Source organism: Schistocerca cancellata, chromosome 3 (genome assembly GCF_023864275.1).
Source record: "Schistocerca cancellata isolate TAMUIC-IGC-003103 chromosome 3, iqSchCanc2.1, whole genome shotgun sequence".
Lineage (NCBI taxonomy): Eukaryota > Metazoa > Arthropoda > Insecta > Orthoptera > Acrididae > Schistocerca > Schistocerca cancellata.
In genome coordinates, this window is record NC_064628.1 from 740,956,037 (window position 1) to 740,977,612 (window position 21,576).

Here is a 21,576-nt window from a genome sequence, read left to right on the forward strand (position 1 = left end):
CAATACCTTGTATTGTTTAAATTTTACAGTGACACACCTTTTACTAGTTTGTTTTGATGATTCCTCCCCACGGAGAATGACGAACAGATTTCTATGTGCTAGAATGTGATCTATCCAGTCACCTAACTGCTCCGAATGTACGAAAGACCACATTATGCTCACTGTTGTATATAATAGTACCTACTTCATAAACTGTCTATCGTTGGACGGTGAATGAACGTACAAAACCACTGGCGACGAAACAAAATCGTTTTCAGCTGTTTGCATACCAATGACTCCAGCAGACATGTCACCTGTTAGTCAAAAATGGCTCTGAGCACCATGGGACTTAACATCTGAGGTCATGAGTCCCCTAGAACTTAGATTTACTTAAACCTAACTAACCTAAGGACATCACACGCATCCATGCCCGAGACAGGATTCGAACCTGCGACCGTAGCGGCGCGCGGTTCCAGACCGAAGCGCCTAGAATCGCTCGGCCACAGCGGCCGGCATCCGTTATTCAGCAGTCGTCGAATCGGAGATTTTGTGGTATGAATACCCGGAACGGCTGTGTTAAGAGGCATAGGTAAACTTGGACGGAGTGTGTAATACAAACTTTATCGGATGTGGAGAAATCTGAGAAATGTTACTTCCTGCTTTTATCAGCAAGATTAAGGCCAAGCCTTTTAAGAGGAAAGCGGGATACCATCTTTAGTAAAAATTCTATATCCTCCTAAGAATCCTGATTTCATGGGAACCATGATACCTACGCACAAGTGGAGGAAAACCGTAGGGGACACGTCACGCATACTGAACGTGGGCAGTATATGCTGCTGTGCTGAAGGCAGGAATCTGAATAAACGCATTGTGGGATGTCGTTATTTATGCAGTCGTGTTACGCTTTCCCTATGCCCGAGCGAAAGTCTCTGGGCTGTAAGAATAAAATTGTTTCAGGTTTTGTAAAGCTACTTCTGTATCGAGAACTGTGCTAGAAAAAGGGTGAGTTTAATGTTCGATGGGTAACGATCGTCGTGATAAAGGAGCCTCATGGAGAAGCCAGCCTTTGATAATTCTTGCCGACATCCTCTGGTATTAAGTTGTGTACTGTTCATCCGTGTCATAACTTTTCCTTCAGAGAAGTGTGTCATAATGCCGCATTTTACGGAACGATGAGCCGGAGGAACTTCACCGGTGTGGGTAACTGCAAAGGAGGACGATTTTATTGGATTGTTCATTACCTCGTATAGTTGACGATATGGTGCCGTGCTTGTAGTTGTCATCCTTTCTTATGGCTTACGTGTAAGAGGTCCCCCGTTTCATTATCTCGTGTAGGTAACAGTGATGAATACGAGCATAGTGTAGTGTCCTCTTGGTGGCCGCAAGTGTAGGGTCTTCATTGAATTCAGGTTCTGTAAATATACTCAACAGAGTTTCTAGAGAACGAAAATTCCCATTTACGTTTCTCAAACACCTCTGTTCCACATTGATGTAGCTTATGACGACATTGATGTAGATTATGCCGACATTATTAGTTTCTCAATTTGGTCCGCAGCTGTTTGAGTAATGAAAAGGGCGTTCCACTTACTATGTAGAACTTCCAGTCCACTATCACATTCGGCTTTTTTGTTACGCCATTCTCAAGTGGATCTGAAACTGCCGTGCATGTGATAGATGTATACATGTGTAAAACTGAAGAAGAAAAAACAAGGTGTACGTAAGTTAAGGTACATTTTGGCTATAAAATGTCCAAAAGATGTGTGGTAGATTTAAAATATTGCTTGACTGATACCAGGAGAATTTGGTCTTTCGAAGATCGTAAAATTCATTACATTGTAATTATTCTTTGGATTTATTCGAGTTTTCATGTTGTATAATTGAGAGGCTAAAATTAGGTTTTTAACCAAAGTGCAACTAAGTTGTGGTGGACAGGCTATCCAAATGAAGTGCGAAATTACCCTCTTGGTGCACAAGAGTTGAACTACAGACAGGATTGGAATAGCTTGACTGTCAGCATAGTCTACCACAAATCCAAGCTATGCTAACATGCTGTCTATTTAGAGACTATAACTCCTCTATACAGTCTCGAATTTTCGGAGTAACTTTAAAGAGGTTATCAATAATGGGGCGGCAGATGGTCAAGAAACTGGTGCTTTTAAGTGGACATTGCTCATTATCCGTGTTTCCTTCTGGATCTTTTAAATGTATCTAAACTTTTACATGTTCAAAAACTTCCGTAAGTGTCCTTTACTCATGGTATGAATGATTATTAGGTTATTTGCAATATTGTGCACTATATGATTCTCTTGTGTGAGGTGATCAGCAAAGGTTGATTTATTTCGTACGTTTTTCTTTTCTTTTTCGTTATTTGTTCTTTATAAAAGAAAAAACAAAGTAAATATTAATCTTCGCAGCTCACCTCGGACAAGAGAATCCCACAGTGCTCAGTGTCGAAAAAACTAAGTAATTCTTCATACAGTGAATAAAGGGTACTTTTTGTACGTTATTTAACAAATAAAAATTTAGACACCTAAAAGATACAAAAGAAAACGCGATAAATGAATATTGCACACTTAAAAGCACTAGTTCCTTAGTCATCTGCCGCCCTCTCATTAATAACTTCATTAAAGTCAGTCCGCAAATTTGTAACTGTACGTAGATGGTATCTAGATGTTTGACGAGTCTTTGACTGGTTACAGAGCAAATTTACAAAGTTATGCTGACGTGCAGGCTATGCCAACCACGTCTGTAGTTAAACTTTTATACACAAGGAGTGTACTTTACTTTGATGATCCGTCCACCGCAGCTAAGTTGCACTTTAACAACCTTTTTTAGTCTCTTATTTACACAAGATGCAAATAGTGTGTCAAAACATAAATCTTCGTAAATGTAAAGAATAATCATAATGTAATGAATTTTACGGTCTCCAGATGACCATATTCTGCTGATATCATTATTCAAGCAAGATTTTAAATCTACGAGACATTTTTTTAATATCTTTTGGACATTACTTCTCCACTGTAAGTTTTATATCCAAAAAGCACTAAACACACGTTTTTGTATATTCAATTATATACATCTATGACAGTTTGATCCACTTGAGAAAGGCTTTAAAAAAGCCGGAACTGGTGGTGGACTAAATAAAGTTCAACAGAGCAGCTGGAGCCGCAGTTAATTAATTATAGCTACATGTTACGGTCCTAGCAGCGTGTCTCTCATTTCGTCGATTTGTTACCTAAAACCATTGCAGCAAATAGAAGTCTCAGACAGCGGTATGATTGTGGCCGATACCATTTCAAGATTTTTACTGCTCGCCCTGGTCGGCGTCCATGCGAATATGGAATCGATGGGTTCAGGAAGACCGTACTCACCGTGCGGGATCTACGGTCCCAAGCAACTTGCAGCCAAGGATACGGACAATGTTCCCTCGGCGCTGCAGGTTGGCACAACTGCGACATAAACCTTGAGCCAGGAAATGGATTTGGTTACAGTAAGAACTCTGGCGTAGTGTTAGATCTGTCATCGAAGCTCAGTTCGACTCGTTAGCTAGCAGAGTTAGATCCACTGTTACCAGAGGTGGCAGCTGTGTGCACAAAATTTCGCACACTGTGTACCCCCAAAATCACCAACAAGTTAAAAATGTTTTTTCCTCATCGTACTGTAGGCGGACAAGGGGTAAAATTTTATTTACTGCCCGTCCATACGTAGCAATTGTAATGACCAGCAGGGTCAGTTTGCAGGACACTTTCATAGTATTTATAGACATAATAAAAAGGATTTAACGACATAAAATGGTGCAAGATGGTAGAAATACTAACGAAAATAGTGTAAGCTATAGGAAAAGAACGATTATACACGGTATGTATAAGAGCCAAGAAAGGAAAAATAAGACTTGAAGACAGAGAAAGTATTCGGGCTAAAAGGGGGTAGAAGACAGAGATGAAGTCTTCCACAGCTGCGGTACAATCTATAAATCGAAGGAGAGATTGTGGATGTAAAAAGGTTGAACAGTGGAATAAAAATTTAGGGGCAGGTGGTGGTGGTTGTACTGTTGGGCGATGACATTGCTATCCTCATTGCGAGTGAGGAAGAATTGCAGCACTATTCAATGCAATTAAGTCTAATGGGTTTACAATGACGAAAAAGTAAACTGAGCAAACAAGAAAGTAGTTGCTAATAATAAGATGATTTATGTTAGACTTAATATCAAAACTGGAAACGGCGAAGTGACTGAATTCTGCTACCATAGAAGCGAAATAACATACGAAGGACGAAGTAAGGTAATTAAAAGCAGACTCTTTCAGGCAAGGACGGCTATCTTCATCAAAATAAGTCGGCTCAGTTGTAAACATTGACCGTTGAGGAAGAATTTTCCCAGAACCTGAGATTGGAGCGAGAGTGAATCCTGGACTGCGGGGAAACCGAAACAATATACTCTACTAGCCATTAAAATTGCTACACCACGAAGATGACGTGCTACAGACGCGAAATTTAACCGACAGGAAGAAGATGCCGTGATATGCAAATGATTAGCTTTTCAGAGCATTCACACAAGGTTGGCCCTGGTGGCGACACCTACAATGTGCTGACATGAAGAAAGTTTCCAACAGATTTCTCATACACAAACAGCAGTTGACAGGCGTTGCCTGGTAAAACGTTGTTGTGATGCCTCCTGTAAGGTGGAGAAATGGGTACCATCACATTTCCGACTTTGATAAAGGTCGGATTGTAGCCTATCGCGATTGCGCTTTATAGTATCGCGACGTTGCTGCTCGCGTTGGTCGAGATCCAATGACTGTTAGAATAATATGGAATCGGTGGGTTCAGGAGGGTAATACGGAACGCCGTGCTGGATCCCAATGGCCTCGTAGCAGGCATCTTACCCGCATGGCTGTAACGGATCGTGCAGCCACGTCCCGATCTCTGAGTCAACAGATGGGGACGTTTGCAAGTCAACAACGATCTGCACGAACAGTTCGACGACGTTTGCAGCAGCATGGACTATCAGCTCGGAGACCATGGCTGCGGTTACCCTTGACGCTGCATCACAGACAGGAGCGCCTGCGATTGTGTACTCAACGACGAACCTGGGTGCACGAATGGCAAAACGTCATTTTCTTCGGATGAATCTAGGTTCTGTTTACAGCGTCATGATGGTCGCATCCGTGTTTGGCGACATCGCGGTGAACGCACATTGGAAGCGTGTATTCGTCATCGCCATACTGGCTTATCACCCGGCGTGATGGTATGGGGTGCCATTTTTTACACGTCTCGGTCACCTCTTGTTCGCATTGACGGCACTTTGAACAGTGGACGTTACATTTCAGATGTGTTACCACCCGTGGCTGTACCCTTCATTCGATCCCTGCGAAACCCTAAATTTCAGCAGGATAATGCACGACCGCATGTTGGAGGTCCTGTACGGGCCTTTCTGGACACAGAAAATGTTCGGCTGCTGCCCCTGCCAGCACATTCTCCAGATCTCTCACCAATTGAAAACGTCTGGTCAATGGTGGCCGAGCAACTGGCTCGTCACAATACGCCAGTCACTACTCTTGACGAACTGTGGTATCGTGCTGAAGCTGCATGGGCAGCTGTACCTGTACAAGCCGCCATCCAAGCTCTGTTTGACTCAATGCCCAGGCGTATCTTGGCCGTTATTACGGCTAGAGGTGGTTGTTCTGGGTAGTAGTGATTTCTCCGGATCTATGCACCCAGATTGCGTGAAAATGTAATCACATGTCAGTTCTAGTATATATTTTTCCAGTGAATACCTGTTTATCTGTTTATCACCTGCATTTCTTCTTGGTGTAGCAATTTTAATGGCCAGTAGTGTATAAATCGAAGAAGCGATTGTGGATGTAAAAAGGTTGAACAGTACAATAAAAATTTAGGGGCTGGTGGTGGTGGTGGGTGTAGTATTGCTATGATATTGCTATCCTCATTGAGAAGAAGAATTGCAACACTATTCAATGGAATTAAGTCTAATGGGCTTAACATTGGCGGGAAAGTAAACCGAGCGAACTCAAAAGTAGTGGCGAATAATAAGATGATGTTAGACTTAATATCAAAACTGGAAACGGCGAATTGAGTGAATTCTGCTACCATAGAAGCGAAATAACATACGAAGCAGACTAGCTCAGGCAAAGACGGCTATCCTCATCAAAATAAGTCGGCCCAGTTGTAAACATTGACTGTTGAGGAAGAAATTTCCCAGTACCTGAGATTGGAGCGATAGTGAATGCTGGACTGTGGGGAAAACCGAAACAATATAGAAGCGTTTGTGATGTGGTGGTGTTTAAGAACGTTGAAAATTAGGTGGACGGATAAGAAATGTGGTGTTGGGGATTGGAAGATACCCAACAAATAACTGAAGACGTCGGCTGCAAGTGCTACTGTAAAACGAAGAGGCTGGCACAGGAGAAGAATTTCAGTGGCCCCGCAACAGAACAGTTGGATGACGTGGAAAAATGTTCAACATGAGCAAGTGTGTAGCACGGGGTGTTGCGTATGCACTGGCGAAATTTAATGACACTTTCTTCCTAGTATACTGTATACGGACTGTAAGTAAATGTTTGCAATTTCCTTCTTGGTTGTGCAATTTTCGTAGCCACCGTACTGCTGTACGCATGGGGTATTTCCGAGCTACAGAGTTTAGGTACGATAAGTATGCAGAGCCATTTGGCGTGTAACACCGGACCGCACGGCTGCTACAGCGGCAGGTCCAGCACGAGGCAGGCAGTGTGTCCGTGGGCTGGGGTGCCGCCAGCCAGCGGCGGGGTGTCGTATCGACCAAGCCGCAGCGCAGCGCCGCGCCGCCCCGCGCAGGGCAAATCAGATTCCTGCACCCGCCGCCCTCCGCCCGCTCCCAGCCGCCCTCGCCCTCAGCCCTCGGCCCTGCGTGTTCAGCTGCGATGCGACCGACTGTCAACAGCCCCGCCCCTCTCGTCGCGTCCCGCTGCACGCACCACGCACGCGTGCCGCACGCAAAGCCGCCGCCCACGTCGGGCCCCGGCTTCCGGGGCGGCGCACACCTGTCCGCTTACAGCGTGCTTCTGGCGCTGACCTCACTTGTTTTTCCGTTTGACATAGACGTAATCCGTACCACCATACACTGACTGCGATCTTACGCCCATTCCACACACACCGTGTAAAAACTTCCAGGCGCAGTAGAGGGTGGCATGAGGAGCAAATAAAAGATCTGAACCCACGTCAGGAAACCACATCCTACGCCGTTACATATACATACAGGGATTGGACAAAAATGTAAAAACACTGCGAGAAATGCATCCTCGAACATAAACGCAAATGCTAGCCAAGCCTGCACGTTTTGACACGAATGGCACGTATACAATTTCCTTAGTACATTACAAGTGCCCTAATCGTGGTCAGGACAGTCTTCTCTGTAGCTGAGAGTGCAAAATGTCTGAACGGAGTGGGTTCGAACGTGTGCAAAATTTTGACGCTTTTATGGTGGGTGCTTTCGTAACCAACGGAGCCCAAGTGTTTGGTGTTTGAAGAGACTCCGTATAGAATATTTGTACTGCATACAGGGAAAGAGCCGGCCGGGGTGGCCGAGCGGTTCTAGGCGCTACAGTCTGGATCCGCGCGACCGCTACGGTCACAGGTTCGGATCCTGCCTCGGACATGGATGTGTGTGATGTCCTTAGGTTAGTTAGGTTCAAGTAGTTCTAGGGGACTGATGATGACCTCAGATGTTGAGTCCATAGTGCTCAGAGCCATTTTGAACAGGGAAAGCGGGAAAACATCAGACGCGAAGTGACAACCTGGACAGAAGTGTGTGTTGAGATCGTGACTCACGGTCATTGAAGAGGACTGTAACGAAAAATAAGATGGAAACTGCAAGAAGTTAGTGCAGTACTGAATGTCACACTCGCGAACTTATTCAGCAGCAAAACGTCACAAAGGGAGCTACCGAAGCAGGGAATAGTGGGGCGCGCAGTAATTCCAAAACTAATCAGTGGTATACTAGGTGTGATCAAAAGATAACGAATTTTTGTTTATCTTAAAGAGTGGGGTAACATAATGATTTCGTATTTTTTTTTCCAAAAAATCACAAACAAGAATTGGGGTGTGAGCGAGAGCATTACCATAATGCAATTTCCACGAGTGGTTTTGCCACAATTCTGGTGGTTTTATTCGGTTTGCTTCAAGCAGACAGTGCTTAACGTCCAGGTAGCATTCCTTCTTGACCGTACGACCATAACTCAGGAACTCATGATACAGTGTCCGTTAGTAATTGAAGAAAATAGTGAGAAGTACCTTCACATGTGATCGAATTTCAATCTTCCTTTTTTTTTTCCCCCAGGCCATTATCATTGGAACGATTGGGCTTCGGATTTGACATCATACCCGTAAACCCATGTTTCGTCTCCTGTTATAACCTCCTTTAGAAGTTCTGGATCATTGTCTACTTCATTCAGCAAGTCCTGAGCAACGTTTAAGCGATGTTGGTTTTTCTGTCGGAATTCAACAGTTTCGGAACAATCTTTGATGCTACACGTTTAATGCCAACACCCGAAAAAATTGCTTGGTATGAGCCTAAGGATATGCCGACATCATCAGCAATCTCTCTGATAGTGATCCATCGATTTTCCAGAACAATTTCCTTTATTTCTTCCACATTGTCTTCAGTAATGATCTGCTAGGGCGTCCAGGGCGGTTGTATTAAGTTTTCTCGGCCCTCTTTGAAACATTTATACCACTCGTAAACTACGTTTTGCTCGTAGTACATTCGACAAAAGCCACAGTTAACATTTCGAATACGGTGCTTCACTTTATTCCATTTTTTCAAGCAAAATTTAATGAAAACTCTTTGCTCCATCATTTTCGAAAGTAAAAATTCGCCGAGCAGCCGATAACACGTCTAACCTTCTCGACTCTCAACAATAAACTAAATATCCATAACAGCTGTTTTGAATGACAGTGTGCTTCCTATACCTCCAAATTGTTGTTGATCCTTTGTAGATACTCGGTAAGAGACACTGTACTTGCTTGGCAGATGCATATATCTTACAGTGTTACCGATATTCTTTCCTATTCCACTCCTATACTGAGCGAGGGAACAAGGGCTACATTGTTCTCGCGAAAGCCTGTTAGATAAATTTTAGAGAACCGGTATTCGAGGATGACTGCGACATTTCTGCTGCCGCAAAAGTGTGTATCGCGTAGGGATAATGAGAATAAGGTATGGGGGAGAGTGCATATTGACTTCTCCTTTCAACACACGAATCGAATGGAACAGAAAATGTAATGTAATAGTGTGAAGTACTTTCCGCCAACCCCTGTTCAGTGTACTTTCTGCACGGCTTACATGGATCCAGATGAGGTTCGCGACTGTCTTCAGAATTTTGCAAACAACACTTTATTTCTCTTGCTGCAGTCGCGTTTCAATACCAGCACTTAGTTTGACAACACGCAGTTCTGTATATTTATATAAATGACTAGAGGGATACAAAATAGAAAATGTTGCTGAATGAAGAGTTAAAAAATAGTAATTTTTTTAAAAAAGTCTTTGTTGGAGAAAAAATAAACATCACTAGTTTCTAGAGTAGTTTCCGCTAACGAGTCCGTAGTAACAAATTGGATATTTTCCTGTGGTTTCTGTAAGGGAAAAAATTACTGTTCGTTAACATGTGTTGTCGCGAATGATCGTGGTCTAATTTTAATATAATAATGTGTTCCAGTGGAATATATTGATAGTATTTTAATATTATCATACATTAACAGTATTAAAAGTACCGTATTTGTTTAAACAGATCCAGTATAAAGAAAACTGTTTGATTGATGTTTTGAGTTTAATGCTATAAGTACCTGAAGAAATAAATTTTCTCATTAGACGTCACTTAATAGTTCGTCTTTTGGTAGGTCTTACATTATGAAAAATAAAGTTCTTGTTAGTTTTTCTGGACTGGGCCAACGAAACTTAACCATCTAACGTAATTTGCACACTCAACAACAAAAGCATAGTACTGTATCATAAGAAAACAAAATATAAAATTACGAGATAGGTACCGGAAAGTGGCGATACAGAAGCTCGTCGTGCAAAGCTAAGTATTGCGAATGAAACGCGACTGAAGCTTAAAGTAAAAAATTACGTGTTTGCTCTACGATGTGTTTTGAGAGTTTTACTCTTCATCTTCAGGTGGACACCCGATTAAATTATTTACTTATGAGTGATTTTATTTTTTGCCTTTTTCCAAGTTGTCGAGTGTGTTGGACTTGTTTCAGTATTTAATGTTCTAAAAATAGTTACTACTCTTGAAAATTTCTTTGAAAAATATTTTTGAAGTGTACGTCTGACCAGCAATATCTGTTCCTCCCTCCTTCCCATAAGGGTAAGGAACACGCAAGTCAAGTTCTCGAATTGATGCGATTTGTAGAGAGAAAAACACAGATGTGGTTGCGTGAGAACAATCTAGAATCGGTGGAGTGCTTGTATCGTATGCAGTAACCGGAGAAACAGTTCCAAGTATCGTCGTAAGCCGGGGTGCTTACGAGCGCAGTCGCCTTCACCTGTGATAGTTCGGTTCGCATGGCGTTAGTGCCAAAATGCGCATCCAACAGTGGCGATTTATGCTGGTCGACACAGAGGCCACTGTGCGCATTCGCAAAACACAAAGGGCGTGGGAAACTGAAACAGGCATTGTTCACATTGACTGCCCGATGCGGCGCGGGGTCACTGCGCTCTTCCGATTGGAGGTGTTTCACTGTTTATAGTCATGTAATCAGCTGAAAACTGAGGTAGTTGGGAACACTTCTCGAAGCGAAGTAAAGAACAAGATATCAGTGCAGGGTACAAGAGCGGTGGAGCTAAAAGAATGTGTAGCCAATAGTCGTTTCTGTTCGCTGTTCCTTTTTGTGCAGCAAAAGAAGTAAATGCAAAGTTTGTGTATAGTTGAGTTAAAGCTTGTCGAAATTTTGGTCCGACTGACTAATATCTGTCGGTAAGAGAGTGAGATATACTAGTTGTCGGCTTTGACCAGTGACATGGGAAACATGCGACAAACGCTGTAAAGGTATGGCGACAACAACGTTATCGGCAATTTTTTCTAACGGGCGAAGGTACAAATTAGTCTGTTACTACAACCACGTTCTTATCTTCCAACCTAACCTATACCTCGGGCTAAGATACTCCCAATGTGTCACCATAACCGATTATTCAGTCACATTCGTTGGCTTCGGCTGCTAACAGAACTGTGAATATATGCACGAAAAGGTGACGTGAGAGGAGCCGTTAACATTGTCACTGGTCAAAGCCGACGGTCGTATTGAACATTAGTCTTGACCCGAAAAGTGCACAGTGTAGGCATTCCTTCTGATCCGCCGGCCTGAGTGGCCGAGCGGTTCTAGGCGCTACAGTCTGGAACCGCGCGACCGCTACGGTCGCAGGTTCGAACCCTGCCTCGGGCATGGATGTGTGTGATGTCCTTAGGTTAGTTCGGTTTAAATAGTTCTAAGTTATAGGGGACTGATGACCTCAGAAGTTAAGTCCCATAGTGCTCAGAGCCATTCATTCCTTCTGATCCGAAGAGTGCACACTGTATGTAGCCACCTTCGAGTGTTCTTTCTCTCACTTGCATGAGAGAGAGAGAGAGAGAGAGAGAGAGAGAGAGAGAGAGAGAGAGAGAGAGAGGGGGGGGGGGGGGAGGGGGAGGGAGGGGGGGGATTATTGTAACAGTTGATGTGTACCATTGCATCACATAACCAACGTTTCTGGCGATAGGAAAAAATCTTGTATTTACTTTCTTAACATAGCGAATAATTCTAATTACTTCTCCAAAAGCTGAATTCATAAACGTCCTTTCTTCCTATGCCTGAAGTAGACATTAGAGTATTAATGAACTTTTTAGGAGACATGAACACGAAACATTCTCATAGAGCAGTCTTTACGGTTTGTTGTTATTGCCATGGCTTCGTGGGAGGATCAGAAACCTCACGTACGTCGACCCGTGTAAGTATGGAGTTCTTCGTCAAGTATATTCCTCTACCATTGGCGAAATGTTTTCGATATTTCCAAGAAACTAATATTGAAAAGACAGCCCGCTACGATTGTTTTTTCATTTAAGTTTTACGAGATAGGTGGCGCAGTGGTTGAGGTGCTGTGTAGGAGGAGCGGGGTTAGTGTCCCCTATACCAAAATCACTTTTGATGAACGATGGGGTGGCTACTTCGGTAAAACCATGGATGACTTCCGATTTGTAATATTTTTCACACTTACTGCTAAATCGACAGGCGTCTATCTTTTCGTTCAGATGATTTGTATTCCGTTCAGAGATACGTGTTTTAAAGCCCATATATTTGCTACGACATCCTATTCAGCTGGGATACACGAACAACTGATAACAAACCACTCACTTTTTGTCAGACAGTCGGTCATATTTTGTTTGATGCATTTCCAGCTCAGTAGCTGGTCTTTCAGCATTTGAGTTATTAGTGGTAAACTATTTGAAGTTATTATTATTGAATTATTAGTGGTGTGGTACTTCCGTTCGCATGTAAAGAATAAAGTGCTCCTACATAACTATTTTTTTGTTTTGTTTTTAGGGTTACAGCAAACGCCAGTTTTATCGAAACTGCTGTTACTGTTTATAAAACAAAATATAACATGTCATATCCGAAAACGAATTTAACAACTAAGTTATTGCTCGCCGGAAACTGGACTGCAACTTACTTACAAAACTGCTGTTCAAATACATTATATTTTATATAATTTTTTCTGACCATGGTTCTCATTCTCCAAGGAGTCAAAACGGCGGTGGAGTCAAGCTAATTTCGTCCTGCAACGCTTTCCAGCGTCTCGGTGAGAGTGTTCTTCTATCGACTCGTCTCCGCCATGTACCCCTAGCGGATCACTGTAGATCACTAGCTATATCAATGCCACTTTGCTGCTCAGATCGCGATTCAGAGGGATAACCACTCGCGCGTGTTTTCGTCATTTACATCTTGCTAACTAGAAATTTATATTCTAAACGAAAATTTATTCTTGTTATAACGGAATACTTCGTCTTTCGTTTTTTATTTTTTTCAAAAATCGCTAAACCGATATCGGCAAGCCAGGTAATCGGGAGCTTATTGTATTTTGTAAGTTGTAGGGGCAAGAACATTCATTCACGGAACAAAGTGATAGATTCCATATCCAGTCAGTATGTGCTTCGTCTCCAGTGACTTTAGCGTCTCTGGGATGTTGATCATAACCTTAGTTTTTTCGTGTTGACATGCTGTGTGCTCTTAATCTGTAAACAGCAAATGCGCTCTTATTTCTAGTACTAAATGTTTTTATTTCTGTTTGTGCACAGGCCTCGATGGACCTCCCACCCGACAAGGCGAAACTGCTCAAGCAGTACGACGACGAGAAGAAGTGGGACATCATCTGTGACCAGGTAAGCAATAGCGGTGGGCTTTTCTGTCTACTTCACACGGCCTGCAGTTCCATCTCGGCAGGAGTGTGGGATCGGTGGAGCACAGAGGAGAAATCCTGGAGAGCCTCTGGGAACATAGCACAGTCGCCGCTGGCACCCTGTGCCCGAAAAACACGAATAAGGTGAAGGGCACAGTGGCGTCGGCATCTGGAGACTGGGCCGTACAGTAGCAATAAGCACTGAGATTTTTGTCACAAACATACACACACTCGAAAAATCACGTGGTTGTCGTGAGGTGCAAGGTTAGCCCCTAAGCAGTCTACAGATTCTGAACCTCATTACCTCTCAAGTGCAGACAGGTCCCTCGCAAAAGTGCCGCTTGTTTTGTAAACGCGTTTCGTAGACATGTTAACAATTTGCAATCGATATCTAGAGTGAAACGCCTTAAACCTTTTTAAGAGACAAGTCAAGGGCATTTAGTTTGTTTCATAGCTCAGGCACCGCTAATTGTTTTGATACAGAAAAGGAAGAGATAACCGCCGCTGTCTTTTACGTTTTGATCATATTAACGAGTTTGTGTTTTAATAATTCTGCTACGGTAGCGTTGCGGAACGGATACGGAATGCGCCAAAGTAAAATTGTTAAAAAAATAGTAGCTACTACATGCAGAAAATTTGCTATTTATCACAAATTGGAATAATTTTACGGACGAATTTTTGTGTTCTAGTCTCTTCTGTTCAGTATCCCTTCATTTTCCGGGAACTTAATTATTCATCCAACATACTCATTGGCCACCCCCTGTACGTAGTAGAATAGCAGCTTCCTTGTGAATCCTTCAAAATAAACAAAATGGTTTGAAGATGTGTATTATTCACTGTCACATGTAAATCTTACCTGCAGATCAGAACTCATCGAAATGTGTATACATTAAAGGACAGAACGGCAGCACTCTCCCACATTACTAAATTTGTCGAACACTCAACTCAGAAGTATATGGTCATAAAGAATAAATATCGTAGGAATAATTGATGTTATATAAGTGTCTCTCTACTAACTAACATATAAAGCGTTTCTTTGTGACATAACAACTGAAACCACTGCTCTGTATACTGTTTGTATTTGGGTGTTTGCTTAGAAAGTCCCGAATCAATTATTTATATTCATGAAACGCACTACACACTTTAAGTAATAACTAACACAATATGGCGGCTTAAATCGTTTTAATCCTTCATCCGTGAAGATGGTCCAAGACCGAAACCGGTAGAATTTGGATTTAAAATAAAAACAGCTAATAGTTCAAATACACATTTTATAAAGCTGAAATCAGGCCTATGTCATAATTAAATAATTTCCTCCTTTGATGTATTTTGAAAGCATGCATAGCAACAGCAATTAAAATTACTATTACTAATAAAGAAATATGTAAAAACGGGGCAAATGTCGCACCTTCTTCAGTTTGTAGTGTACATCGCCGCTCATGCGATGTGGGTATTTTCCATCCGTGTATACTAGGTGTCGCAGACGGAATGGTCGATATTCATGGATATGACAGGAAACATCATTCTAAGCAAAAAGTTTGGTGAACCATGTGCTCTAAACTGTATGCTTGAAAGGCTGTGAGCACTGTTCACTAGAGGTTTCACGGTAGCGAAGATGAAGTAGTGATCATAGCTCTTAAGGCATACATTTTAGAGGCCATTTTTACTGGACTTCTGCATAGAATGATCGTTTTTGTCACATCCCTGAATACTGACCATTCCTGCTGGACACACCCCGTATACACGAAAAACCTTCCTCGTGAATCTGAAAGACTCACTGCATTTCACACCCATCGTATTCTCCGTCCATAACAATAGCATCACGGGAATCAAAGAATTTATGCAGCCTGTTTACGCACGATTTGGCCTTCCTTCCACGACTCAAAATAAACACAAAACCTTTGATACTTTCTGTTTATTGGTACGTTTTTGTTTTATGCATAATACAATAATCTTAACATCGATGTATCAGAGAAATCTTTGAAACCAGGCGCTGATAATTTTGTTTTCCTGATATTTGTGGTCGTAATTTTTTCCCCTACACTGAACTGAGCAGTAAGAAGACACGGAAGTGAAGGTCTTCAGCTTCCTTTACATTTTTAAAATAAGAAACAGTGTTGATCCATGATTCATTGCCTGCGACGTTACATCCTTCCTTTAGTTCTTCCCTGTACGTATTGAGAAAGAAGTGAACACACATCCATCGTTGGAATAATCCTCGATGCGGAGTTTTCCTTGTATCGATATACTTCTGGGTGTCCATAGTAATCCTTTATCCTTTGCATTGAATTTATTTTGGAAGCATTGGTTCCGATGAATAATCGTTAGTTTCATAGCTACGGATCTTACGGGAACACTCACTCGCTAACATGGTCGCGATTAGCACACTAGAGAAAATTAGAAGCAGTAACAGTGTTTGCTGATGTACAAAGGAGCTCTTTCAACAAGCACGACGGCCGTGGTCCTTGATTGGGGCCTACATGCTACAGTGAGACAGCTGCCGCATGAAAAAAAAAAAGTTTTCGAAGTGTGTAAATACCGATAAACAAGTTGTATGAGGAATTTGATTTCCACAGAATGCGGCGTGCAATGTGGAAAGGCGACCGAGTAGGGTTCACTTCGGAGATGAAGGTGTGTTACCATCGTTCATCGTTGGGTGGAATTTGCAAAAAATCTTTTCTCGAAAGATTTTTAGCTTACTGCACCATGAATTATACTTATAATCCAGTAAAACTGACAGACAAGTAATACACATATAAGCAGGTGATTCACGACAGTCGTTTCACTGTTTAGTCTTCTCCTGATTTGTTAGTGACGGTAGGGTATCTTTGTATTATTTATCGATTCGCCTTGATGCGAAACTTCTTGTATCGACAAAACTTTTCCCAGCATAGTTTTCGCTTCATCAGAATATGGAAGCACAGGCGTACAGAATTATGTACAGTGAAATTGGTTTGATATTCATTGTTATTTAACAACGAACAGACGCTGAGGTATTGCAATACTTTGTTTTGCCACGTATCATTACACTGTTACAGGACTCGTTTTATAGTATGTCATTTGCAGCTTAGGTAACTGTCGTTACTTGCTGTCGATGAATTGTGGTCAGCTAGCCAATTCGAAAAGTAGGCGATTCACACAAACAGTAACAGCTGACAGTCGTTCGTGTGTGGTTAACACGCTGTGGAGCAACCATGCTACTGATATAAATACGTGACGTTCACCAAAACGTATCAGTACATATACAATTTAAATCATAATTGAAATAAATTTCAGTTAAAGGAAGTGCCTAGGTTGTAGATGGAATTCTTCAATATTGAATAAGACCTGTAACAATCAGGTGACACGTGGAGAAAGAAAACGGAAAAAAATGGAATCCCCGTTATCGAGGGTAGTTTTGGTGTCTTAAGTTAGTTTTCGTTATAGAAGTAAATAAATTAAACAGACAACTAGTAAAAAAAACTGAACGACCAGTTATTTCTGTTATGGTCGCCTTCGTTTACTTAATCAGTAATACTACAGGAATCTCTCAAAGGTGGGAACTACCCAGTCTCCCTTTTCAGATGGGCATTGGAAGTCTAGGTACTGCTCAGTGGCCACGACGTGGGCTTTGTCTGTTATTCTGTACGCACTTGACGGTGTTTGACTAGTCTCCGATTGGAACTGCAGGTAAAAAAGATACAATGAATAGATTTCTAGGTCGAAAGCAAAATTAAATTGTAGAACGCCGTACAGAAAATTTGTGCCTTTCCAACATTCCTTTGACGTAAAGGACCAAATTACTTTTCTAATTGCCTCTCGCAGTTGCATACACGTTCCTTAAAGGTGACTAGTTTCGAACGACTCCATTCCTTTTCGAATTGCTTGCTAACTTTACCTCGTGTATGGAAGTCAGTTTTGCGAAGGACACAATTCGCATGTATACTGTTAAGTACAGAACAAAAGTTCCATGCATTACATCGGAATTGTTTTAAAATCACATGATAAAGACGAAGGCAGTTGTTCGGAAATAAACGGACTTGTTCGAAACTAAGCACCGTTACGGTATTTGTATGCAGCTCTCACAGGAAATTAAATAAATAATAAGAAATTGTTCCATTTTTTCGACAGTTACCTCAGAATTAGGACACCGTCTATGCTAATGATCCACGAGTGTTTTTGAAGCAGAAGACAGAATTATTTGTTTTCGGTATTGTTGGAAGCCGTTCTAGGAAACACTAGCAGGTGAAATAACGACTTTCACAAAAAAACATTATTTAGTAGACGGGGCTCTCTTCAAATATTAATTAAAGAAAACAAATTCAGTTTAGCACCGTCAATGGCAACAGTACACGTTCCCTAGCCATATACATAAAAATATGAACACGCTAAAAAGTTTGTTTCTGGGCGTGCATTTCTGTGAAATCTTACGCTGGAGAAAAAGAAAACTACCACCTACATTATTTGGATTCAGCTGCTGTAGTTAATAATAATACCAGTAATACTACTACTACTACTACTACTACTACCTATTATTATTATTGACTTTTTTTCTCAGACTTAAGTCTGGTTAAAAATGGAACGTGACGCGGACCTCGGTCAAGCGTGACTTCCTTGTAACTGTATGGTATATGTTATATTGCATTTAGGAACTTTCGGGTAATTGAACATGTATCAATAATTACAGATTTTTGTAGTTGTATATATATGTTTGGATGTAGCTGTATTGCATTAATGTACTGGTGAATATTGTGAGGTATGACTCCTGTAGTTGATAGTATAATTGGGATAATGTCGACTTTATCCTGATGCCACATGTCCTTGACTTCCTCAGCCAGTTGGATGTATTTTTCAATTTTTTCTCCTGTTTTCTTCTGTATATTTGTTGTGTTGGGTATGGATATTTCAATTAGTTGTGTTAATTTCTTCTTTTTATTGGTGAGTATGATGTCAGGTTTGTTATGTGGTGTTGTTTTATCTGTTATAATGGTTCTGTTCCAGTATAATTTGTATTCATCATTCTCCAGTACATTTTGTGGTGTGTACTTGTATGTGGGAACGTGTTGTTTTATTAGTTTGTTTTATGGCAAGTTGTTGATGTATTATTTTTGCTACATTGTCATGTCTTCTGGGGTATTCTGTATTTGCTAGTATTGTACATCCGCTTGTGATGTGATCTACTGTTTCTATTTGTTGTTTGCAAAGTCTGCATTTATCTGTTGTGGTATTGGGATCTTTAATAATATGCTTGCTGTAATATCTGGTGTTTATTGTTTGATCCTGTATCGCGATCATGAATCCTTCCATCTCACTGTATATATTGCCGTTTCTTAGCCATGTGTTGGATGCGTCTTGATCTATGTGTGGCTGTGTTAGATGATACGGGTGCTTGCCGTGTAGTGTTTTCTTTTTCCAATTTACTTTCTTTGTATCTGTTGATGTTATGTGATCTAAAGGGTTGTAGAAGTGGTTATGAAATTGCAATGGTGTAGCTGATGTATTTATATGAGTGATTGCTTTGTGTATTTTGCTAGTTTCTGCTCGTTCTAGAAAGAATTTTCTTAAATTGTCTACCTGTCCATAATGTAGGTTTTTTATATCTATAAATCCCCTTCCACCTTCCTTTCTGCTTAATGTGAATCTTTCTGTTGCTGAATGTATGTGATGTATTCTATATTTGTGGCATTGTGATCGTGTAAGTGTATTGAGTGCTTCTAGGTCTGTGTCACTCCATTTCACTACTCCAAATGAGTAGGTCAATACTGGTATAGCATAAGTATTTATAGCTTTTGTCTTGTTTCTTGCTGTCAATTCTGTTTTCAGTATTTTTGTTAGTCTTTGTTTATATTTTTCTTTTAGTTCTTCTTTAATATTTGTATTATCTATTCCTATTTTTTGTCTGTATCCTAGGTATTTATAGGCATCTGTTTTTTCCATCGCTTCTATGCAGTCGCTGTGGTTATCCAATATGTAATCTTCTTGTTTAGTGTGTTTGCCCTTGACTATGCTATTTTTCTTACATTTGTCTGTTCCAAAAGCCATATTTATATCATTGCTGAATACTTCTGTTATCTTTAGTAATTGGTTGATTTGTTGCTGCCAGTAGTTTTAGATCATCCATGTATAGCAAATGTGTGATTTTGTGTGGGTATGTTCCAGTAATATTGTATCCATAATTTGTATTATTTAGCATGTTGGATAGTGGGTTCAGAGCAAGACAGAACCAGAAAGGACTTAATGAGTCTCCTTGGTATATTCCATGCTTAATCTGTATTGGCTGTGATGTGATGTTATCTGAATTTGTTTGGATATTAAGTGTGGTTTTCCAATTTTTCATTACTGTGTTTAGAAACTGTATCAATTTAGGATCTACTTTGTATATTTCCAAAATCTGTAGTAACCATGAGTGGGGTACACTATCAAAGGCTTTTTGGTAATCAATGTATGCGTAGTGTAGGGACCTTTGTTTAGTTTTAGCTTGATATGTCACCTCTGTATCTATTATCAGTTGCTCTTTACATCCTCGTGCTCCTTTGCAGCAGCCTTTTTGTTCTTCATTTATAATTTTGTTCTGTGTTGTATGTGTCATTAATTTCTGTGTGATGACTGAAGTTAATATTTTGTATATTGTTGGTAGGCATGTTATGGGGCGATATTTAGCTGGGTTTGCTGTGCCTGCTTGATCTTTGAGTTTCAGATAAGTTATTCCATGTGTAAGTGTATCAGGGAATGTGTATGGGTCTGCAATGTAACTGTTAAATAATTTAGTTAGATGTGAATGTGTTGTGGTGAACTTCTTTAGCCAGTAATTTGCTATTTTATCATTTCCAGGGGCTTTCCAATTGTGTGTAGAATTAATTGCTCGGGTGACTTCATGTTGCAAAATTATCACTTCAGGCATTTGTGGTATCATCTTGTATGTGTCTGTTTCTGCTTGTATCCACCGTGCATGCCTGTTATGTTGTACCGGGTTTGACCATATGCTGCTCCAGAAGTGTTCCATGTCTGTTATGTTTGGTGGATTGTCTATTTTAATGTGTGTGTTATCCATTGTTTGGTAAAATCTCTTTTGGTTTGTGTTGAATGTTTGGTTTTGTTTCCTTCTATTTTCACTTTTTTTGTATCTTCTAAGTCGTTTGGCCAATGCTTGCAATTTCTGCTTTTTTTCATCTAATTGCTCTATTGCTTCTTGTTGTGAGATTTTACCTAACCTTTTTCGTTTTTTGTCTGATATTTCATTTCTTATAAATTGTGTTAACTGTCCGATGTCTCTTCTCAGTTTTTCTATTCTGATCTGTAACCTGTGTTGCCATGCTGGTTTTGTGGGTTTCTTCTGTGTGTTGGTTTGTTCTGATCTCTGCCTAGTGTGTATATTTAGTGTAGTGAGTGCTCCTATATAAACCAGTAGTTGTAACTCTTCCATAGTTGTGTTTTCATTTATTTTGTTGTGTATGATTGTGTTGATAGTTTTTATTGTTGTTTCGACTTGTGGGTTATTTGGCGGTCTATGCAAGAATGGTCTAATGTCTGTATTTGTGTCTTTGTATTCTATATATGTTAGCTGAAATTTCTCTTCTATATCTAACACGTGTGTCTCTTTGTGTCCTATTTGTGCTTGTTCTGGTGGCTGTCTTAAGATTTCGTTTTCCTCTGATTGTTTAATTGATGCGTGTTGGTCTTTGTTTGTTTGCTCTGGGATGTTTGAGTCCATTACTGTGTTTTCTTCCTCTTCTGATTGCACATTATTTTGTTCCAGTATTTGTTGTACTTGTTGTTTGATGTTTTCTAATTCTGACTGGGGTATCCTGTTATTTTTTATTATTACACGGATCTGATCAGCTAGTCGTTGTTCTGTTAAAAATTTTAATTCCGGGTATCTGGTAATAAATGTTGTGTATACTTGTGATCTGTATCCAGTTGTGTTGGTTCCTAGGTTTGTTGCTTGGTAATAACAGAACATGAGGTGTCGATTAACTTCATCTGACCATCTCATCCTCTGTCTTTGTTTTCCTTCTAGAGTGGTTGCAGGAAGCATATCCTGCAAAACACCTCTATTCGGATTTAAATCCTTTTCCAGTTGGCTAGCAGTGTCGTTACCATTGTGGGCGGGCATAGGGTTCAAGCGTCGTCCCCGACCATGACGGCACTTGTCCGAGACTTCTTTAGTTCTGTCCTGAACCAAGTAATCACACTAAAAG

The 21,576-nt window shown here is 40.8% G+C and overlaps 1 protein-coding gene across 6 annotated transcripts in view; it reads left to right on the forward strand.

Moving 5' to 3' along the window:
• The window catches only part of LOC126175747 (formin-like protein), a 479,943-nt gene that overhangs the window by 211,755 nt on the left and 246,612 nt on the right, over positions 1-21,576 (forward strand). For all 6 annotated transcript variants that reach the window (XM_049922703.1, XM_049922702.1, XM_049922701.1 and 3 more), the window contains exon 2: positions 13,299-13,382. In XM_049922703.1, coding sequence (XP_049778660.1) covers positions 13,299-13,382 — 84 coding nt within the window. The remainder of the gene's footprint in view (positions 1-13,298; positions 13,383-21,576) is intronic.